Genomic DNA, 25,059 nt, shown 5'->3' on the forward strand with positions numbered 1-25,059 from the left:
AAGCCTAGTATTTCCCATCTCTTACACTAGGTGAAACAGCCATATAAATAAATCAAACCCCGTTCCACAGTTCATTTGCTAAATCACAACTCAACCTACTCCAATGCCCATTACCAAACGAAAAGCCTTGCTCTTACGTCCAATTAAATTTCTTTTCTATGGTTTTAAAAACATACTAGCTGTAAATGGTTAAAAGAAATATATAGTAATCGAATCCATGTTTTTTTTAAAACTATACTAGTTCTAATCAGTTTTAAAACCGTAAAGGAAAAAACTGTTCTTTTCGCTAAACTTTACAGTTAATTGGATAGACGGGCTGCTTTCGACTATTTTACCTTAATTTTAGAATGAAAAGTCTTACAGCGTATCTAAAATAATTATTAAACTTTTTTGTTTCCAACTATATCACATTTTCATTCTCACATTAACCTTATTTACTTATGATAGAAATTAATAAGAGTTGTATTTTTTTGAAATAAATATATTTGTTACAGGTTACCTGGAGCACCACAAACACCGACGACACCGATAAGTCCTTTGCCCACAGTCGACGGAATGCATCCGTATGCGAAGCTTTTGCGAGAAACCGAATCGTCCCGAACGCTTCCGAAAGCAGCACCGATGTTTCAGCCGATGTCCCCACCGAGGTACACTCCACAGCCAGCAAGGACGACACCAACACCAGCTAAAACCTACTGCTTTTCTCCACTGCCAACTACTCCAATCCTAGATCCTACTCCTATAGGAGGATTTTTCCCAACTCCTAAGAGTCAAGCGGATGCTGAGTTTTTAGATTATAAAATAGAAAAATATAAAGAAAAAGATGCCATAGTTAATCAAGTAAGCTGCACAATTTAGTATAACAAAACTAACTGTAACAAAATTACATATGTTTCTAAGGGATAATATGAGAAAAAAATATTCTTTGTAAGTATCACACTTATTTTGCAATATGCCAGTCTAATCGGAAAAGTCTAATCTGCTTGATATTTTTAGGCTTTTTACAATCGGCTCACATGCAGTTATGCTAACTAGGAAATTGCAATCAGATTGAATTTGCTTAAGCTTATTGCATTAAACCCTAAAGATATTTACAACGCAAAAAGAAGGTACAAAGTGAAGATATTTACAATAAGGCTTTTTTACAATATATTTTTATAATTGAGGAAAGAGCTATCTAATTTCTAATTAGCCTAAATTTATTTGGACTCGGTTTGATAAGCCTTAAAAGTGGTGGACTAACTAGAAAATGCCGAAGACTTTTCCAACTACCCTGACTCAATGCAAAAGGACGACTAATGTTTGAAAAGAGCTGAATTATTAGAAAAGTCTAAGCTGCCTGATGTTTTTAAGTTTTTTTTTCTATATTCAACTCACATACATTTAGGCTAATTCAGAAATTGAAAAGAATAACGTAGCAATTCGATTGAGTTTTCTTAGGCTTATTGCACTAAACCTTTAAAGAAGATATTTGCATGAACCTATAATTGAGTAAAGAATGATCTAATTTATAATCGGCCTAAAAGTATCTGGGCCCGTTTTGATAACCTTTAAAAGTGGCGGACTAACTAAAAATGCTGAAGACATTTCCAACTGCTCTAACAGATTTCTTAAAGACGATTACTGTTTACTAAGAGCTGAATTATTCATTTAGTTTTGTAATTATCAAATTAAATAATTACTCATTCCGATCAACAAATAGCTACTAGTTCATTGCTCATTTAATCAATCTATCTAAATAATTATCTAATGTAATTAGCATTTAGAGTGAGCTAAGAGAGTGATCACCATGAATCTGATGTAACATATACAAGTTTTTAATTAATTTTAAAAAATGCAGTTTTAAATGGAAAAGTATAAAATGCGAGGATAATCTATTGAATGTTTCTGAGTAATCAAATTTTGAAAAGCACATTTATTTAAAACTTAATTTCTCAAGAGCTATTCGATCGATATAGTTGAAAAGTTGTGTTTTACCATTTAATAGTCTTAAAAATTATGCAAAAAAAAATTTTACTTTATAATTTAAAACATTTTCAACAATTAGTAAAAAGAATGATTAATAATAAGTAAATATAAAAAATAATTGGAATTGCCCTTAAATAGACGAATTTTAGTAATTATGGGGAAAAATTCATTTCAGTTAAAAAAGAATAGTTTTTTATTCATAAGAAATACGCCTTTGTGTTTGATTTTCAAACTTAATTATTAGTTAGCACTAATTATTTAGCATATTAAAAGTTTGACCTTCGAACCATTAAGATTGAGTCTTAGTACATAAGATCCTGATCATTAGATCAAAAGTTATTCAAGGTTTCACTTTCTATTTTGAACACTGTACCTACAGGTTCAAGTATTTGCTAATTTTGATAATTATGTAACTACCCATTAGTTCCATTAATCCAATCCATAATAATTTTTCATTATTACCAAGTATGATCACGATATAATAATCAAATAAATTTCAAGTTCAGCTAAAGAATTTTCTGAGTTCGATTAGGGGAAAACTCAGTTCTATGATTTTATCTTTTATTTTAATACAAATAAATATTCTAGTTCAAAATTTTCTCTCCACACAAACTTTTGACTTTACACGTTGTTGCTCTATACTATACAAAATTTTCTCTCCATATTTACTTTACTCGTTGTTGCTCTACACTGTACAAAAAATTTTTCTCCATACATTTGACTTTACATGTTGTTGCTCTATACAATACAAAATTTCTCTCCATACATTTGACTTTACAGGCTGTTGTCTATACTATACAAAATATTCTCTCTATGCATTTGACTTTATACGTTGTTGCTCTATACTGTACAAAATTCCAAATCAAATTACGGTTACAAGTACTGGCACCGTTTATTTCCGTGAAATCCATTTTTATCATAATAAAAAAAAAAAACTGATTCACTGTTAGGTTTATTATAATATTTACCATAAAATCACGGAATCACTCTAACTAAATAAATATTACTGTAAAAATTACTGTATAATATTTCACAGTAAAAATGGATTTTACTGATGATACACCCAAAAGTGCCAGTACTTTATACCGTAATTTGAGTCGGAATTTGTTACAGTGTGCTTTATTTAATAACTTAAGATTGCAGAACAAAGATTAGATTTCATTCGATTAGATTAGAATAAGACTTCGTTCTTATATTCTCAAAAGCCATTTTTGAACATTAAGTCACCTTTAAGTTCTATCTCTCGTTTTTTTTAAATAACTGTTTTCTTACAAATTTTCATGATTTTTTAACTGAACGAAATTTCTTAAAAATGCATAACTGCTTATTTACTCATGCGTTATTGATGTGCATTATGAGAATCCTCTAAGAAAGAGAAACTATTTCCTTAATTTGATGAAATAAATCAATAATCGGTTTCAATAAAACGAAAATTATTTCTTAAATATTTTCTTGGTTTTGAAAAGCATCCAAATAATTATCAACAGTAAAAATAAAATCTGATAGTCTAATCTCAGGATTCTTATTTAGTCAACAAATAAATAAAGATACTATGCTCAAACGTCGAACAAAAAATGAAAATGGCGAAAGTTAATAAAGGTTCCACTGCAGAAATCGGAGAGAAAGTTTCTCTCTTTGTTCACAAAAAAAATTCCTTTTTTAGCCCTTTGCAATGAAGAAAGATTGCGAATACTTATGTAATGTAGAAATGTTCCCGAGAATCGAATACGAACTACCGCGATTTCAGGAATTGTTCTATTTCAAACAGATTTATTCTGAGAATTTTCAATTAGCGCTTGCAGATTTTTTCGAAGTCAGTCTTCCTGTCATCCCCTGAAAAAGAGAAGGCAGTTGTTTCCTCAATTTGATGAAATATCCGCACGAAAAAACAACAAAAAATGGTTTTCAAACGAAGAAAATTATTTAAATATTTTCTTGCTTTTAAAAAGGATCCACGAAGTCGTCAAAGGTAAAAATAAACTCTGATGATCTAATCTTTGTTTTCTTTCTCAGTAAAACAAATAAATTCAGATGCTGGGCTCAAACGTCGATGGCTGAGGGGAGTGTAGAAATGTTCCCGAGAATTGAATCCAAACTACCGAGCTTTCAAGAATTCTTCTATTTCAAATAGATTTTTCTTATGAATTTAAAATTAGCAGGGGAGAGTGGGGTCAATTGCAACATTTTTTACTTAACTATTTTTAACTAACAAAAAATCCAATATATTATTAGTATTAATTGACAGACGAGTAAAGTAGACTATCCTCTACTAGAAAAAAAAACTTATTTTAAATGTTATTATATTAGTTATTAACAACTTTTGACAGTCGTGCACTTGTTACAATTGTCCCCACTTACGGGGTCAATTGTAACAATTCATAAATTCAACTAAAACATAGTTAATTATACATATTATCATAGTTGTGATATATTTTTAATTGATCAAAATAGTAGTGATATTTTAGGAGTAAAAATAACAATGAGCAGAGATCTAAAGGGTTAAACTTTTAACTTTAAGTGGTTAAAAATTTTAATTTATGTGTGAAAGGTGACAAATAAAATAATGCACATGCAACATAATATAAATGATATAGGAAACTATTGGTGGTTCTTAAAGAGTTAAGTAATGGTTTGTAAACATAAGATTATTTATTTTCAGCTGTTACAATCGTCCCTTTACTTATTGTTACAATCGTCCCTAAGACGCCATTTCAGCTTCATTTGTTAAAAACAATGCTAGTTAATTAACAAAACTAATGTTTTTTTTAAATGTTAATTAAGGTACATACATATTACTTACATTCCACTTACATATTCGGTAAATAATTTTTATTTGTTTAAACAAAATGACATTGTTACAATATAATATTCTAATACCAAAAAAGTACTTACGTAGCGTGAAAATATCTTTTGTGATGTAACTCTTTCAAAAGTACATAAAAATGGTTGCCAGCAGGGATGTACATGTAGATTTATTAAATATACCTTGTTCGCCACCTAGGAACCAAATCTAGAACCCGACACTTGAAATTTTTGCTCCGTTACAATCGTACCCTGTTACAATTGACCCCACTCTCCCCTACTTGCAAATTTTTCTTTGTCAGTTTTCAAGTCTTTTGTCAGTTTTCAAGTCTTTGTCAGTTTTCATTTAAACAAACCGAAAGACCAACGAATTTCATTTACAAGTCAAACAGAAATTGCGAAATCATTCAAGTCATCTCCTTAATTTCACGGTTTGAAACAAGTTATCCCAAATCAGTTGAAGTGATGGATAGCTGACAACATGCCAACTTCATTTAAGCTGATAAGATGAAGTCTGAGAACTACAGTGAGAAGTTGTTAAATGCCAACGTATTTTACATTTTCGCCCAACAAGATATAATGTTGACAAATATAATTTCTCATGAATAGCTTCTTTCAAGACAGGAGAAAACAGCTGTCATGAAAAGAAGTGCATAAATAGACACTTATAGGTTCAATTATCAAATAGTGGTTTTAGAATATTCTCTTTAGTTTCAGCTTTTAACCTTTGACACACATGGGAGACCGGTGACCCTTTTACAAACTTTTTTCTGACGTTCTAATTACAAACAAAATTATTTTTTGATATTTTTCAATTATAAAAGCAGTATAATAGTTATTAAAAATATCTATTTTATATTATCGGAATTATATTTGCACTAAAATACTAAAAGAGTAGTTGGAAAAAAAAATTTCATTCATATTCAAATATGTATCAATTTTGTAAATTAAAGAAAGTTCAAATTTGAATAACTGTTTCTCTTAGATCTAAAAAACTACAAATAACTGCATATTTGAAAAATTATTGTTTTTGAGTGAGTGGTAGTCGAAAGAATTTGCTTTTAACGCAAAAAGAGACACCGGTATTTCCGGCTGTATTTTTTAATTGCAAATTATGAAAAAAAATAAATATCATATTTTTCATTTATTTTGACCTAAACTTATATAAAATATAAAATAAAGAAAAAAAAGTAATATGTTTAATAAAAATTCTGCGTTAAAGGGTAAATACGTTGTTCAATATTTGGTACAGTTTTATTACTTAAATAATATCGAACGATTTTTTTTCTGGTTGCATAACTTCACAAAGCAATTTTCTATGTAAAATTGTAATTGCTTTTATCCTTGTTAGTCAGAATTTTTAATTACAACAAAAAAATCAGATTGAGAAATTTCATTAAAGTGAACTTTCTGATTGTTTTATAACAGTTACAAACTGTGATAATTATTTCATGTAACAATTAATAATAATTAGAAAATTTTAAATTTAAATAATTAATCATTGGAATTTCTTATAAATTTTTATAGCGTTTATGATTTCCCTTTAGCGGAATATTTCTTAAAGCTCCTTTGAGCTAAATGTTTTTGGATAAAAGAATCTTTTCTTGCCATTAGCTGAAACTCGGCTTAAGGTCGGGTACTCATTAGTTTGAAATCATAGCTTCGGGTCAGTGTTACATTTTAGTATTTATTTGATTATTTGAAACTTTACGTTACGGAAAACAAAATCGTTTTGCACATTATTGCGTTGGTTCTATATTATTATTATTTATTCTATATTATTATTATTATTTATCCTTTAATATGAAATAATCTGCCGACCGGCCTGTGTAGAGGTTAGGAAACTGCCCTTGCATCAGAAAGGTTTTGGGTTCGAATCCCGGGCAAGGCATGGACGTTCCTTCCATCTCTGTGCTATCTGTCCTTACAGTGAGAGCAGCGTTGGCCCACCTAATATGGTGTCCCTGAAAGAGTGGCCAACAAACCTGCCCCTTCAGATGCCCGTATGATGCCCAGGTGGGTCATTCTAAAATGTGGGCAGTGCAAAATATATACATATATATATATATATATATATATATATATATATATATATATATATATATATATATATATATATATATATATATATATATATATATATATATATATATATATATATATATATATATATATATATATATATATATATATATATATATATATATATATATATACAATAATCTAAAATATTCGATTTTTTCTATATTAGATTAATTTTTATCATTTTAAACTACGTAATATGAAATTTCGAATTCTGATATAAGTTGATTTCAATAGATATTAAAGTATTCGAAAACTATTTACCATTTCATTTACAATTTCAAACTAAATTAAAAATTTCAAGAAATTGAAATGGTAAGATATATTATTTTATTAAAAGCTCCATTCGCTTAAAAAATATATATAAATATGTATATTCCAATATTGGAAATAACAGTCGAGATGCTTCAAGCGCTCAAAAACAATACGAGAAATCATAAAGTGCTACATATTGTTGGATTCTGCGCATTGTAAATTTAATTTCAACTATGCAAAAATTATTTCCACCCCAGTCACAACAGTTCATCTTGATACCCTGGAATCTTGTTTTATTCATATAAATGCTGATTCCCTTGTTAATGATATAAGTTCCTCACAATCTCTCGATAGCACGTGGAAATGCATTTTACCCTGTATTTGCCCCTCGCGGCCACGGTGGGTATTTTTTTTTCTCTCTTAGCTACTGTGGTTTTCCTAGTTTTAATTCGCACCTTTATTTTTTTCATTTTTCATTGGGAAATTTACGTTTTAAATTTAAAATCACTTTTGTTTCTTTTACTACACGTCTGGCAAGTCTTGAAAAGGGGTGTCTATGAATCCTGTCGACTGTTCAATTTCAAATTTGGACATTTTTTAAACAAATATAGTTTTTAAACAAGTATTTTTCAAAGTATTTCACAAAAAATTAATAGTTTATACTGAAAGAAATAAGATAGTCCTAAAATATTTCAATCATTCAGTTAATTATTAAAAATATTCCATAATTAGCTTTCTGACGAACAAATGTGTATCTCACTTTACAACTGAAACATAAACTTTTATTTTCAAAATTTTTTCTTCTCAAAAATATGGCAAAACTCGTAAGAAATAAAAATATATATAAATAAAGATTCAAATTTTTTATCATTTTTCGTGCACATTTTTCGCGTTCGACCTTTCTTAGTTTATCTTTCTTCGTATGATAGCGGGTACCCATAAGAATTTATTGTGAGAATCTGTTGAAAAAAATATTTCATAAAGATTGCCCTGTATACTTATAGCCACTGCTAAAAAAATTAGCCGCCACTGTTTGTATTGATGGTAAAGCATGAAGTTGTATGCCAGCAATGTTATTATATTAGCAATAATAGTAAACGTCTATAAATTTATTTAGATCCCTGTGGATAGGTTCCAAAATAATATAATTTAACCAAATAAATTGAATATGCAAGTTGTTCCACAATAGCCACCGTTTATATGTATTTTAAAAATCTTTATCTGAACTCAAGTAAAAAAAAAATACATACATCAGAGATCGAAAATTTTGATGTTTTTATTTATGTTCTCTACAAATTTGATTCGATAGATTCTGATATCATTATTGCTTTTTCGTCTCTTAAATATGAATTTGCGATTTCTAATGTGATTACGTTATTACTTTTCGACTTTATTCTAAAGACTTATTCTATATTAAAGGCAGATTTTACAAAACACTTTGTATTTTTACACTGTGAAAAGAAGTATGTTTAAAACTACAAAAATAGGTAAAATTTAAATTTTTTCTGGCTGTATTGGAACACAAAAAATCTTGATAATTTTTACATAAGCACTTCGGTAATGATTTTGGTAAAACTAACAGTAAAATATAACGTATTAAATTATTTAATAATATTTAATTTCCAGTAGCTTCTGTTTTTTAAGCCTAATTTGAAATCATATTAACATGCTCTCTGTAGAATGCGTATGTGGATTTTGAAAATAAATTTTATTTTAACAATTTGTGTGTATGCATCTTAAGCAAAGATTTCTTTCTCTTGAGTGTTTCGTTATCGTAGCTGCAATTTGTCATTGTATCGCAAAAAATAACTTTGCTCACACTTTTGTGCATTATATCTTAATCATATATTAAATTTTAGTATTACTGGACATCGAAAATGGGGACAACTACTTTACATCTAAGTTAATTAAAATTAACATTCCTGCTGTTTCCCACACATTTTTAGGCGTAAAATTGTTGTCATTATTTTTGGTGTTACGAAGCACTAAATTTTTTTACAGCGCAATTAAATACCCGTAATTAACGTCATCGTGGGTAAATTGCAGCATTTGTTGATTCAGAAGCCAATCAAATTCGACACCAGGGCTAAAGAGATTGGAAGGGCTAGTTCACTCCGCTCTTAGAGCTGAAGCTACGATTTCCCTCCTCATGACGTCACTGTGTCCACAGATCTCGGAGATCGCGAGCAAAGATATGATAACTTCGCATCTTTCTCTTTGTAAAAATAACTTAGACTTTTTCTGGTTATTAACCTTCAATACGTAATTAACACATTATTTCTGTTCATAAACATAGTTCAAAAAAAAAACTTTCTTGGTTATTATATTAAAAAAAATACCATTTTAAACTTATAAAAATGTTTTGCTAGTTGGTGAAAATGACACGATAAATACTGACACGATAGTTCAGTTTTAACTTTAACTATTAAGAAAAATGAAGGCATATATCGACACTTTTTTTATCTACATACTCATTTATAACGATAAGTTAAGTTAAATTTAGAATCCCTGATTTCAAAATATGTCGTTAATAGCAATTTGTTCATACTTAATCATTAGGAAACATCAACCTTAAACGCTAATTACTGAAACAAAATAATAATTTAGATTCATGATGAAATTAGAAATTTTACAATTGTTTATAGACATTTAAATTTATGATGATATAATTTACAGATATTTAAATTGAAGAGAATATAATTTTTAAAAAAAATCATAAATATTTAGAATAACTACATTAAAAAATATGTTATGAAATTAGGAGAATTTCAACTATATACTATATATTTTATTTATACTTTTTATTTACATTTTAATTTTCTTTGACTTTATCCATTTTTTAATTCTTTTCACCTGCCTTTATGAAGTAACGAGGCGGTTTCTATTTAGATAATGAATTTTTATAAAAGTTCTTTACGGCAGAATAAACGTATTGCTGTTTTATATTAACTGTGTCATTTCGGAATCCATTCTTTACATAGTTGTTCATTTACTTTAGGGAACACGCGAAAAATTATACATTTTCCTTTTGTTTTTGTATCAGAATTTTTGCTAGTTGCAATCGCGCAAACTGGCATTTCGATAATAGTTTTAAATTCTTGCAAATTCACTTCAAAAACTGAGGAAAGTCATTATAGAAAATAACAAATGTCTTAAAATATCTCGCAAAAAGAAATGATCCAATATTAGTTAGAGCTAGTAAGGCCAAACGCTCCGTTCTTGAAGTAAAAGTGCGAGCTTTGCGCCAAAGTGACGTCACTAGAGTGACGTCGGAGGATCGGCGCGGCGAGAGATACTTCAAAGGAGTGAACCAGCCCTTCTATTCTCTTTAGCCCTGATTCGACACACACGTGTCAATGTATAGGGAAAAAAAGACTTTGCTAACTCTTTTGTGCATCATATCTTAATGATATTTCAAATTTTACAGTTACTGGATACCGAAAATGGAGACAACTACTTTACATCAAAAGTAATTAAAATTAACATTCCTGTTGTTTCCCCATACAATTTTTGACTTAAAATTGTTGCCATCATTTTTGGTGTTAAGAGACATTAAAATTTCTGGCAGTGCAATTGAATATCTCCAATTGACGTCATCGTGGGTAAATTGTAGCATTTGTCGATTCAGAAGCCAATCAAATTCGACACACACGCGTTAATGTATCGGGAAAAAACTTTGCTAACTCTTTTGTGCATCATATCTTAATGATATTATAAATTTTAGCGTTACTGTGGACACCGAAAATGGAGATAACTACTTTACATCAAAAGTAATTTATATTAACATCCCTGTTGCTTCTCCATACAATTTTTAACTTAAAATTGTTGCCATCATTTTTGGTGTTAAGAGACATTAAAATTTCCGGCAGTGCAATTGAATATCTCCAGTTGACGTCATCGTGGGTAAATTGTAGCATTTGTCGATTCAGAAGCCAATCAAATTCGACACACACGCGTTAATGTATCGGGAAAAAACTTTGCTAACTCTTTTGTGCATCATATCTTAATGATATTATAAATTTTAGCGTTACTGTGGACACCGAAAATGGAGATAACTACTTTACATCAAAAGTAATTTATATTAACATCCCTGTTGCTTCTCCATACAATTTTTAACTTAAAATTGTTGCCATCATTTTTGGTGTTAAGAGACATTAAAATTTCCGGCAGTGCAATTGAATATCTCCAGTTGACGTCATCGTGGGTAAATTGTAGGATTTGTCGATTCAGAAACCAATCAAATTCAACACGCACGTGTGACGTCGCTGACAGGTATCCAATTAAGTCTGATTTTATTCACATGGTAAGACATAATAACTTCACTTCTTCGCGCGTTGCAAGCATCCAGTTACCCCATAGATTACAAACTGGAAATATTCATTGTTGTAGTATTACTTATAAGTATCTATTTCAAAAAAGAAAGTTATAAATACATTCTTAAAGAATGATCCGTTATGCTCATTACCTTTTATACTTAAAATAATTATCCACCATCACGCATATGCAATAATTTTCTCATAGTTCTCTTTCCTGTTAGAAGGTGGAAATTAAATGGTCCGTTTGGCGTCAGTATTTTTGTTTGAATTATTTATTTTAGATTCTTGAAAGCAGAGAGGAGGAATGGCGTTATTTTTGGCTGCCTTCGAGTCAAAATCTTCTCTGGAGTGTTAAAGAATTTATGGATATTTTTATTATGTCTTGAAAATGACTGTTGAAGACTTGGCACTCAGTTCATAGAATCAAAATTCCACACTTGTTTGAAGGACAGACGAAATGAATATATGTGAATTTCTGGAGAGAAAAAGTTATAACAATAATAATAATAATAATGATTATAATAATAGTAATAATAATAATAAAACTAATAGTCGTAATAATAGTAATAATAATAATAAAACTAATAGTCATAATAATAGTAATAATAATAATAAAACTAATAGTCATAATAATAGCAAAAGAAAATAATGGTCATAAAAACAATAATAAAAAAAATTCCATTGTATATATCGTTTCAAAAAATTATAATGAAATAAAGGATGAAAAAAAGAATTTACTACTAACTAATTCTGTTTTTTAATATTTACATAAAGTAATATTGTTTTTTAAATTTTTTTTTATTCTGATTCTTCATGCTCTGATTTTTCAGATCATTATTTTTATGTGTACACAAATACTTATTGGTCTAATTATGTACACAAATAATAATCAAAAAGCATGTAACTTTTTTCTATTAAATAATAATAATAAAACCAATAGTCATAATAAAAACAATGAAATTAATAATCATAATAATAACAATGAAATTAGTAGTCATAATAATAATAATAATAAAAAATCCATTATAACTATTCCTTCCACAACAAATAAAATGTATATATCGTTTTAAAAAATTATATTGAAATAAAGGATGAAAAAAAGAATTTCCAATTAACTAATTCTGTTTTCTTATATTTACATAAAGTAATATTGTTATATAATTTGTTTTTACTCTGATTTTTCATGTTCCGATTTTTCAGATTATTATTCTTATTTGTACACAAATAATTGTTGGTATAATTATGTACACAAATAATAATCATAAAGCATTCAACTTTTTTCTATTAAATAAAATGCATTTTGTTTTAAAAAATTATATTGAAATTAAGAATGAAAAAAGGATTTTTGATTTACTAATTAATTTGCTTATTTAATATGAATATATAATTTTATATGTATAAAAATTAACATGCATCAAAATTCAGGTCTTATAATTAAACAATTTTTCATCATAAATTAATTAAAATCACTATTTCTCTTACTGTTTTAAAGATTACAAAAAGAGATTGTTCTAATAATTTAGGGTAATATTATAATTTTAAATATAACTGTTCTGAAATACACACTTTTAATATTAAAGGGAAAAATGTTTGCATATTTATATGATATTTAAAATGCACTATTAGTTTTAACTTCATTATCAAAATTTTATTCCAAATTTGGAATGGTAGAATTAAAATTAAGTTAATATCAGAAATTGATAAATAAGCTCTTCACATTTGCAATTGCTATTTTATCAATGAAATGTTATTAATTATTGATATAATTTTAATATAATGTTTTATGATGATTATTGAACTTTTGTTTGAAATTTATAAAGCTGGAATTCAAACAACTCAAACTTGTTACTGTCTTTAGTGTTCCTAGAGTTTAGTATATATATGAAAGTATGATATGAAACCAATTGAATTACGCATCAAAGTTAATCTCAGGTTAAAGTTCTAGTCACCAGCAAATTTTTTCATTTTAATACTTGCAAGGCACGTTATCGCTTATAAATAATGGGTATTCGTTTATGCCTCGATTCAGAAGCCAATCAAGATCGACATATATACACGTGACGTGGCTTATAGGTATTCAATTAAATCTGGTACGAAAATTGATTCAGCGTGATAATAAACCAACCTAATTGATGTGGGATTAACCCATCAAGCACAACCGCATGATTGGGCACAACTATGTGATTTAAATCACATGATTAGGCCTTATCACGTATTCTTTTTCTCAAGTTGCAAGTATCTAATTAGTTTAAGTTTTAAAATAAATATTTGGATTTTTTCTCGTTGAAGTTGCTATTATTTATGATTTGATAAATCACGTAGTTTTATTCTTTTTCCAGGGCTATAGAACATTACCCTTAATAGCACCTGGGCCTAAAACAAGGCATGATATACCAATGGGTTCATATTTAAGGCACGTGCATGACCCAAATTGGAAAGGAAGGTCTACTATTCAACCTACTACCGTAAGTAAAACAATTTAAAGCAAATAAATCCTTTAAATTAATGCTAAAAAAGAGAATGTTGATTTCAAATGATTTCGTCCTTAAATTTAGTTTTACAAACCAATTAAAATTTAAAATTATGAACGTAATTAATATGTCTTAAAAATTCATAGGTTATGTGATAAATATTCAACTGAGAAGCAACGTCCAATATGTTGGACGACATTTGATATGGTTTTGTCACTGAAAAAATAATATTTTTAGATTTTTTTTTGTTTTTGCATGCATTTTAAGGGTTAAAGAAACAATTGGATTTACCCTCTTCTGATCGAAGTTTTTGATTACAATTAAAAATTAGTAGAAAGGCAGGAAATTTAATTCAAGTTGAATTTCGGATAATTTTATGACATATAAATATCTTATTATTCGAGCCTAGTGGATCTTGTTTCTTGACCAAAATGCAAGACAATACACAATAAAAAAATATCCCACACTATGCAAAAAATGCTGTAAATGCTGTATGTATAAAAAATAACTGAGGGAAGTTAATTAAATTTAATTAGTTGAATTTCTTTTTAAAATGAAAAATTTCATCACATTTTTAAATTTAATTTCTTCTGAACAAAAATAAAAATGATTGCAATTATTTAAAACTAGGTCTATCTCAAGAACTATTAAACATTTTTTCTCTTACATCTAGTGGATTAGTTTTAATAATTGATGGAGTGTATTGAAAAAAATAAAGTAGATTTTTTTGTAGTACACACAAATGTCTTATTATTTGAGTCCAGAGGACTTTGTTTCATGACCAAAATGCGAAGAAATACGCTAGAAAATTACGTTACGCATGAAAAAAAATGCTGCATATTTAAAATTATAATTTCTTTTGTAATAAAAAATAACTGAGAAAATTTAATTAAATTGAATTAATTGAATTTCGCTTTGAAAATTTTATTGCATTAGTGAATACAATTTTTTTTAAAGCAAAAATCGAGTATTTTTGCCATTATTTGAAGCTAGTGGATTTCAGGTGGCTATTAAGCATTTTCTCTTGCATCTAGTTGATTGGTTTCCAAAAATCATTAGAGTTTTTTTAAAAAGAAAAATATAATATTTCATTGTTTAATGAATTATGGATTATGATGAATTTTGTGAGATTTTGAATTTACTGGATAGATTAGTTAGTATCTTATCTCTTTTTTTTTCAGCCAAAATTCGGGCTTCTTCCTACACCAACGTATTCTTCCATAGGCCATTACAGTAGACGACCACAAGCACCAACTCCTCACCCAGGAGCTCTTAATTTCGAACGCAATCTTAACGAATCTGCTCAGCTTGTCCACCACCAATATAATTCTCCAATGTTCCTCTATTCGCAGAAAAATATCGATGAAACAATCAAAGATCAGACTGGCGTAGCACCTGCGTGAGTTTTTCACATTTGTAGTTTCAAACAATACCAATTATTATACACACCGAAGAGCCATTACATTATGACCACCCTGATAATAACACGTATGACCACCTTTAGCCCTCAAAACTGCTAGCACCCGCCGTGGCATTGATTCCACAAGGTGCTGATAGGTAGTCTGAGGTATCTGGTACCTAGCGCTCACCAACTGGTCCTGCAATTCCCTCAAATTGCGAGGCGTAACAGCACGAATTTGGTTTTCGAAGTAGGACCACAAATGCTCTATTGCAGTGTTCCCCAACCCCCGGTTCGCGGACCGGTACCGGTCCTTGAATCAAATAGTATCGGGACGCCCATTTCCTCGAAACTAAATTTATATTCCTAGGTTTATACCCCAAATTAAAAATATCTGTGTTCCACTAAAATTTTATTTATTTAAAAAAAGGGGGCCCCCGAAGGTAGTGACATAAATTTTTTAATGTTTGTAATGTATCATTGTCTCCAATTACCCCCAAATGGAACCGTTTCATTGCAAAGAAACAAGCTCAGGATTCTCATTGATTTAGCGTTCTAGTATGTTAAAATGTTAAATCACTCTATATTTATTTTTTAGTGTAACTGTATTTTATTTTGAAGGCATGTTAAAAACAATCAAATTAAAATTAATAAATCAAAATAATCTAAAATATGAGCAATCAACGTTCTCCCCCCTCCCCCCAGTGAGGCGTAGTAAAATTATCAAACGCTGACAGGTCTGTGGTGATAAAAAGGTTGGGGAACACTGCTCTATTGGATTAAGGTCAGGTGAATTTGGGGTCAAGACATGACTTGAAAATCACTGGAATGTTCCTCGAATTAATCCATGACGATTCGACCTTTATGACAATGGTGCATTATCCTGTTGGTAAACACCAGCAGGAAAATTTTTTGCCATGAATGGGTGAACCTGGTCTGCAACTATGTTCAAGTAGCTTACAGACGTCAGGGATTGTTCTATGAGGATTATGGATCCTATTGTGCCCCATGAAAACATTGTTCCTGGGCGAGAAACCATGAAAACCTGTGCGAGCCCATTGTTATAGATAGAGGGTGGTCATAATGTAATGGCTCTTCGGTGTATGTGCGAAAATTCTCTGAGAAATGCTGCAAAAAATCACGTTTGCAATGTAAAAGAATAAAAAGTAAAAACATTATTAGAGGGTAAAATCTATGATCGTTCTTCTAAATCGTGGATCGGTTTACCCGACGGAGGTTGATTCCTCAATCCAATCGTATTTTAAGGTTGAAAAACTAGTCGGAGAAATTACATATCGAATTTCGCACATCAAAATTTTTTCTTCATTGATTAATTAGCACGTCTTAAGGTGACTCCCTGAATTTACGAATATTGTGACTAAATATGAAAAAATCATTAAACACCGGATCATTAAACTAAGTTGCTTAGATTGTAACTTTTTTCACAATGTATATCAGTAACTACACTCTATAACAAAAAAATCAACGCACCAAGAAGTAGCTGTCCGATTGAAACGAAAATTGGTGGATAGGAAGACATTGTACAAAATAGTATATGATTAAAATTTCAGAGCAATTGAATAATTTATTGCAGAGTTACAGTAACAAGTTCAATAAGGTGTTGACCCGCCTTTAGCCTGGATACAAGCTGCCACATGGCGTGGCATAAACCGATAAAGCTCCCGGATGGTCTCTTGCGGTATTTCCTGCCAAATTCGATCCAATTGTCGAATGAGGTCATCAACATTCCGTGCCAGATGCAATCGCCTTCCCATCATATCCCAGACATGCTCGATGGGAGAGAGATCTGGTGATCTGGCAGGCCAAGGAAGAGTTTGACAAGCTTACTGACAGTTCATAGCAACACGTGCCGTATGTGGTCTGGCATTGTCCTGCTGAAAAACCAGCCCAGGGCTCTGCAAAAGGAACGGTTGCGAAACAGGTCATAGGATGTCGTCGACGTACCGCTGTGCAGTAAGTGTACCTCTAATGACGACCAAAGGGGTCCGGCTGTCAAAGGAAATGGCACCCCAGACCATAATGCCTTGCTGAGGGCCGGTGTGTCATGCAAAAGTGAAGGCAGGATCCCCCCTTTTCCTTGTGCGTCTCCAAACACGTATTCGATGATCGTCAGGACACAGTTGGAAGCGAGATTCGTCTCTAAAGACTATACGTCCCCAGTCGGCATCATTCCAGCCATATCTATTCAAAACATTCATGCATACGAGATTTCAAAGCAATCGGATGATTGCTTCTTGGTGCGTCCATTTTTTTGTTATGGAGTGTATTTGTAAAAATTACAGACTGATTAATACTTTTACAAACCAGGATGCTAAAATATATTTTTCCCTAATTGATATGCTTTTTTTCGAATCTTCTTTTTTTTTCTTCTATATCTACGAATATCGTGACAAAGTATGAAAAATACCGATCATTCACAAAGAGCTATTTTGAGTAGAACATTTTTTAACTATGCATTTCACTAACTATTTGTGAAAATTACAGACAAATTAATATTTTCACAGACCAGGATGTTCAAATACAATTTTCTTTAATTTATATGTCAATAATTTTTACCGGTCTTTTGTGTTATTATATCTTTTTTAACAAATAAGAATAATCTCAAAATGTCCAAAAATCTATATTTATAGAACAGCTCTTCTGATATTTCTTTAAATACTTATATGAACATCGGAATTCTGAAGTTCTCGGTGAATTATTGTTGAATAGAGTACACAGCGAGAGGAAATATCCATAACCGAGGTGAAATTTTAACTGTACCGTTAAACAAGCGTTTCATCGAAAACGAATTTCCCGCAGTGGACTAATCGTAAAGACGTGGTTCCAAGTAGACAATGGAATTAAGCATCACCGTCAGCGGCCATTGAGCATGTGGATGGCAACTTTCATTTGTCAGCGAATGGTCCAAGGGCACGTGATATTGGTCCTCGTTAAATTGTTCTTCCGCAAAGTGATCGATTTTGCACGCAAGTTTTCTGACCACTAAAGCGGAAGAGCCATACCCTCTAAAGAGGATCATAATTGTATTTATTCGGATCATTTTCAAAGATGTTTCTCAAATCATGTCTAATAGCCCATTGCGTAACTTTAGTCAGACGTAAAGAAAGTACTACTATTATAAAAATAAAATGTTAAGTTCCAATTTTTTTTCAATTTTTTTTTTTAGATATAAGTTTTAATGAATACCAATCTAAGTCCGTATCGCAATAATCCTGCATAACATGAAAAATGTCCTTTAGATGAAAATATGTGTTTCTTGTATATATTTGAAAATAAATATTCCGTAAGTATTTTTTTTTCTTCCAAATTAACGACTTAGCGTATTTCAAGAGTGCGGAATAACAACTTACAGGTAAGGGCCAATTTGGTCACAATTTTTGTTGGTTGGCGTCATTTCTGGCGACAAAAGTTTTATTTACCTGATTAAACATTCGAGACTTTAAAAGCATTAAGTAGCGAAATATTCGTGATAATCACAAGAAACTTGGTGAATTTTTTTCTACAAAAACTTTTTTTTGTATGAATAAAGCATTTTTTGTTTATGGCAAATAACATAACTTCATTAAAAAAAAAAACAGAAAAAATGCCGAAATTTCATTCACAGGAAATTAAATTAAATGATTATAATGAAAGCAAAACTATCATACTTGCTGTTTATTTTTAAAGACGTTTTATTTTAATAAAATTAGCATTGATATTTTGTTGTATTTCTGAATTTAGAAAACCGCCACGACTTGCTGTAAACAATGCAATCCCAGCTAACCAGTCCGGGCCTTTATCTCCTGGAACACCCGGAACTCTCGCTCCCGCTAGACCTGGAACCAAATTAGCCAACATTGTGGACATAACGTTATCACCAACGTTCCAGATGATTCACGAAGAAGAAAAAAGATCTGCTAGTCCTTTGCCAGAAGTGAGGACTCCTACCTTGCCTCGTCGAGCACCGGGCCCTCAGCCTACTGGCCCAAGGCCCTTTGAACAAGATAGGAATAATGCTTTTGGAAGTCCTAAGGAAATAATCCACCAATCTGGAAGCTTTAAGACGCTGATGTCTGCTATGTATGCGCATCCGCCTGCTGCAGTTGAAACGGCATGACTCTTTTTCCTCTTTTGAGATGTTTTTGTTGTTTTTATTCATACACATGTTGTGCCTTATGCTTCTTTGAAACTTGAATCAATAAATATGGCAGTGTATATTGAAGTTGTTGCTTATTTGTGGAGATGTCACGCTGTAATTCAATTATGTACTGGATGTATGTACGTAAAAATTATCCAAAGATATTTCCTAAATTTTACTTACAAAAAAAAGTAGTATAATTAAAAATATACAGTAGTAAGCTCAATTACCAACTATGATGTATATTTTTAGAATCTATGTAAACGAAAGTTTTAAAAAATATACAACACTAAAACTAAACTCAGCGGCGCGATAGCCCATAGAGGGCCAAGGACTACTGTGCCCAGCTCAGTTTTCTTGACCTTGGGCTCTGGGGTGCAGAAGCAGACGTATATACAACACTATAGGTTATAAATTATAGTTTAAGAGGAGAAAAAACGAAAATTCTGTTGCAATCTACCAACTCAATAGAACAGACTGTTGGATAAAAACATGAAAACCAGTTTGATTGCCAGATGAAACTTGCAGCTCTCCGGTGGGGCAGTCGGTTAAGGTATCGCTCACATCGCTGGTTGGAGAGCTGGGAGTAGTGGGCTCAATTCTGACCAACTAAATCCGCGTATACGCGGCAAGATGCACTTTAAATCTGAAAGTGGATGTGTAGAAGTCTAGAGAGAGGGGTAAAAGCTCAGGTCTTGTCCGCGTGACCTAACCATTGCCAAAATTACGTAGCATTCCTACCATGGCCGTTAAAAACCAAGAGCTCTAAAATGGGGCTAGGTGCTTAGCCATGGTTGGGTAATTTGATGAAACTTGAATGTGTTTCCAACAATAGCAGTTTAAATCTTTTGTTTTCATCCAGCGTTTTCAACAGATTTTGCTATTTTCAGTTACAGCCTTTACAACAGTAATCTATTAATGCTTATGATTTTATTTTAGCTTCCGTTTAGTTTGCTAATCCTTACGTATATATTTTTTTCTACTTCATTTTTGGTAATGTTTCTAAAAATACGTTTTAAGGAAATACGTATAAGTAAAACACCTCCCTTTCTCCAGTATCTTTGAAAAGAACATTAAAGAATTCATTAAAATATTCCAGAATAAAATTTATTTCAAACAATTATATTAATTTTAAATATGTAGAACTGTATGTAGTTAAATTTTATTACTCCTCTCATTCGACACATACAAGAAGAGAAAAGGCCTTCGCACGGTTTACCATAATCGAGAAATTTGATATTTTAGTAGTCCGGAAGTAGTGACAACTTTCTTAGTTTCCTCCACTGCGTAGTTTAGTAATTCAAAAGTTGTGATCTTTCTTAACTATTCCCACGACGCAGTTATGTTCGTTATGAGTAAAGCTAACATAATGATGAAGAATTTGCAAATTAATATATATGTATTTGCAGAGATATTTTTGAAACTGGTATCATATTAAAAAAATCCGCTATATTTTTCTTTACAAAAATGTTAAGTAATCTTCATGAAATATTAATTCTTTTTTACTTAGTCCAAAATAAGGAATCACTTACAGATATAGCGCTAACACAAATGCACATTTGCACATTTTTTATAATTTTTTGAATCGGGAAACTCACTTGGTAACAGGTCTTATATTAAAATATGGAAACAAAATTTTCTATAAATTTTCATAAATTTTCTTATGCAAGTTTATTTAGTCAAAAGTACACAAAATACGGTACCGTCATGTGGGGCTGCTTTGTGCAGTGAGGGCTACTTTGTGCAAATTCGAATTTGGCACTTTTCAAGAGTTGCTATTCAGTATTATGTTTTTTTTTCAAGTTAAAAATGTGTGGAATTTGAAGATAGAAGTCTCCTCTATTACTACAAACTTTTTTTCGAATTTTAAAACAATCTCAGAGTGTGTTTTGCTTATCCAATGTCAACAACTTTCCGAGAACACTGGACGTCGAAAAGTGTGCGTGGAGACTTTAGCTGTGAAATCCTAAGACGTTGATAAAACAATTGTCGTAAGTGCAAAATAAAATCAGTTCCCCCACATGGTTATAATAAGTTAATACATATAATAAGTTAAAACATACCTTGCACAAAGTAGCCCCACATGGGGGCTACTTTGTGCAAGGTATGTTTTAACTTATTATTTGTAAATATTACATACAAATAATGCCAATATTGATCAAATTCACTCGTCTGAGTCCAGTTATGAATATAATATCGATAAGTTTTACTAAAGTTTGAATTAACATAGTTTTTTTTTTTTTACATGTCAAAGTTCAAAAATTGCGAAATCCTGCACAAAGTAGCCCCACATGACGGTACACATATAATGCTAGTATAGATATTTTGCGAATTCTTGTGACGAAGGATAAATTGGGAACTGATTTTATATTTACGTTTGGGAGTCCTATTTTCTCAGCGTATTCAAATTTGTCTAGGTAATAAATTATTTGTAAAAAAAAAAAAAAAAAAAAAAAAAAAAAAAAAAAAAAAAAAGAAATTAACGAAATTTTTTTTTTTTTTTTTTTTTTTAAGTCTTATTTTTTCGAGGTCGTGGGTTCGATCCTCGCAGACCGATGACTCCCCGTGTAGTAAATGGTGACAGATGCACGTTAAATCTGTTGAGTCTCAAAGTCCTCCATGTTCCCATAACAAATCAATACCTCTGGGGGTACTGATCCAGGAGTTTCCTTGTCTTCTGGATTGGTTCAAAATTACAAGGCAACGGAGTTGAACATTAGTAGTCGTAAACTCATGAAATTGGGTCGGCTGTTCAACGACGGTTATAAAATAAAATAAAATACACGTTAAGGCCAGTATTTATATAACGCTTGCATATAAAAAATTTTCCATTTTTTCCCCACCGTGAAATGCATAGTTAACGGGTTTTATATTAAACTGTGGGCATTTTGTTTTTCGAAAATATCTAGATGTAACAAAGAATAGCTATAGAAAATTTTTAAAAAAATTCTTTTTTTTGTCACACGTTTTTTTTTTTTTTCCCCTCTCTGAAATTCGCATTTGTTGCATTAAAGGGCGAAAGTATCGCAATTTTATTCCCTTTTTTCTTGTTTCAAGCAATGACTACTCATCTTTTGTCGTAGAATACTTCATTTATCTCCCTCAAAATCCTTTTTTATAAGGTGATATCATTAAAATAATAAGAGGAGAAAAAGAAGAGAGGGTGAAAGAGAAAAAAATGAAAGATTAAAAGTCACCAAAAAAATTTTTTCAAGCACAGTTGATTAGTCTTGAAATTCAAGCAGATGTTCATTTTTTTTGTATTAGCATATAAATTTTTTTTACAATAGTGTTAATATTTATGAGCCGTGATGACTCAAGGGATAGAGCGTTCGCCTTTATTTATTTATTCATTTTGTTCACCGAAATAAATAAAAAGGTCTTAGCTCTAAAACTTCTTTTGCATTGGAAGCTTTGTTAAGTAGACATTAATCACATGATATTAAATAAATAAATAAAAGTATCTGTGGTCGTACGTAGAGTATTGGAATTCAATAATTTCTCTCAAAGCAAACATTTGTATTGTCTATATGTAAAAGTAGATGGCAGCACCATTAATTTTGGCGTAATTTTGTCATCTTTTTTTTTTTTTTTTTTTTTTTTTTTAAATTTAATCATTTTTAAAAGTCTGTAGAATGATAAAAAATAAGTCGATTACTTTCCTTTCAAAACCAAAAAAAAGAAAGAAAAAAGAAAGAAAAGAGCTGCATTTTAAATTTGAAATTAATTGAGAATATACTATAAATAAAATTTCATTTTTTGAAACTAATTCAGTTGTAAGTTGGAAAAGTTTTGCGCTAACCATCACTTACATGAAATATTAAACAACTGTCAAAGACTATTTTAAATTAAATCAAGATTTTTTATTAAAAATTTACGTTTTGTTTTGTAACAGTTACCAACGGATCAATCTTGGGATGTTTAAACTTTTTAATATCGGTGCTAGAATGGCTTTTAATATTGGGCAATAAGAATTCCATATAAGGCCGATATTTGTTTAAAAGAGGCTAAATAATATCGTGTGAAATGGACATTTCTATATAGGGTTAGTGAAATTGTCAGTAAATCAGTTTATGAAAATTAATTGTGGTGCTAAAACTTACCTTCAGTATAAATTTTAAGCATTCGACTTTTTTCAATTTTTTTTTAACAAATGTAAAACTTCTGTGAGTTTAATTTTTTTATGACATTTTAACAAATGATTTATTTTATCATTAGGTGATTTTTCACTAACGTTGCAGGTGGTGCAAGCTGGGTGCAGTGGACAAACTAAAGAAGGAAAAAGAAGACTCGACCATTCAACATTTAAACACTTATATAAAATTTAAAACGAGCCAGCCTCCTCGTATTGTTGCTTTTCACAACTATTTTCTGTTATAAAATGTATATAACTGGCTTTTACGATTCACGAGTTCTTAAGATAGTTTTTACCTTGATTTATTTAAGGGAGGCTGCACACCATACAAGAACGAAAATTTTACAGTTTCGTAGAATTAATAGAACAATGTTATTGATTGCAATGAGTTAAATCTTGGTAATCAAGGATTTGTTAGTCTTGTATGCCAAGAGGAGTTAAACCATGGCCTACAGCAGCTGCTGTCGCCATCTAGTGATGATAACAAAAAGCAAACGTTCACCACTTATTTGAAGAATATTTACTGTATAACAGAGGCTCCCAATTTTTTTCGGGTGTGGAACTCTAAATGATAGACCTTATTTTGGCGGAACCCCGAGACTTCATGTATGAATTTCATAAGCGATTGCGAACATATTAAATAACAAATGAATATTAATTATTTTGTTAATTAATATAATATAGAATGAATATTATAGAATGAAATATTTTCATTATATAGTTTTATTAAGATTAGTCTTAAAATTGGTTTTTATGTCTGGCAGTTGAGTTCCCAGGTCTAGAGTGGCTAATTCTTAATTGATTTTAGTGCAAGCAAAAATTGAAAATGGATGACTTAAAATAAAACTTCCATTAAAAGAAAAAAAGGACTAAAATAAAGGTAAAGAATGTTTATTCAGAGAAACATACTTTTTCATTGCTGTGTTAGGTTAGTTTTATTTGATGCGATGTACAAATGCAATTTTTCACAAATGTCATATCCTTTTCATTATTCATTTATTATATTTAATGGTCAGAAAACTACATTTTCTTTGTAGTTAACTACAGCTTCTTTTTTTTAAATGTATCGACTACAAACTACTTTCGAAATGTAGTCACTACTTCGCTACTTTTAGAAGGCAAACTTAACTGGAGAACTTAATTTCCACCAATATTCAAAATGATTTTGAATTAAAAAAATGGCTAGATTAAATATGAGGAGATCTTAAGAAGTTTTAATTCATGTTTATATGAAATAGTTTTTTTATTCTAATGCACTTTTTACGAATTTACTCTTTCAACTTTCAAACTCTGTGCTTTTCTCGGCAGGGATTTATAAAATGCGAGGAGATTATCAAATATTTGTGATTAAAGTGATCAGTTCTTTTTTATATCATCCAAGAAATAAAGTACAGTGCGAAAAAACAAAAAAATGGACCACCCTGAATAACTTTTGATCTAATAATCGGATCTTCACGTTCTAGGAATCATTATTGAGGGGGGTGACCGCAAAT

General features: G+C 30.4%; 1 protein-coding gene across 1 annotated transcript in view; it reads left to right on the forward strand.

Annotated features, from left to right (window-relative positions):
• Positions 1–19,515, forward strand: part of LOC107444519 (uncharacterized) — a 41,453-nt gene extending 21,938 nt beyond the window's left edge. The window contains exons 3-6 of the mRNA XM_087151804.1: positions 495–840; positions 13,763–13,888; positions 15,076–15,293; positions 19,035–19,515. Of these exons, the coding sequence (XP_087007930.1) occupies positions 495–840; positions 13,763–13,888; positions 15,076–15,293; positions 19,035–19,410 (1,066 nt within the window). The 3' untranslated portion in view covers positions 19,411–19,515. The remainder of the gene's footprint in view (positions 1–494; positions 841–13,762; positions 13,889–15,075; positions 15,294–19,034) is intronic.
• Positions 19,516–25,059: the final 5,544 nt, after the last annotated feature.

The sequence above is a fragment of the Parasteatoda tepidariorum genome, chromosome 9 (assembly GCF_982258835.1).
Source record: "Parasteatoda tepidariorum strain Cologne lab strain chromosome 9, Ptep-v5.0, whole genome shotgun sequence".
Lineage (NCBI taxonomy): Eukaryota > Metazoa > Arthropoda > Arachnida > Araneae > Theridiidae > Parasteatoda > Parasteatoda tepidariorum.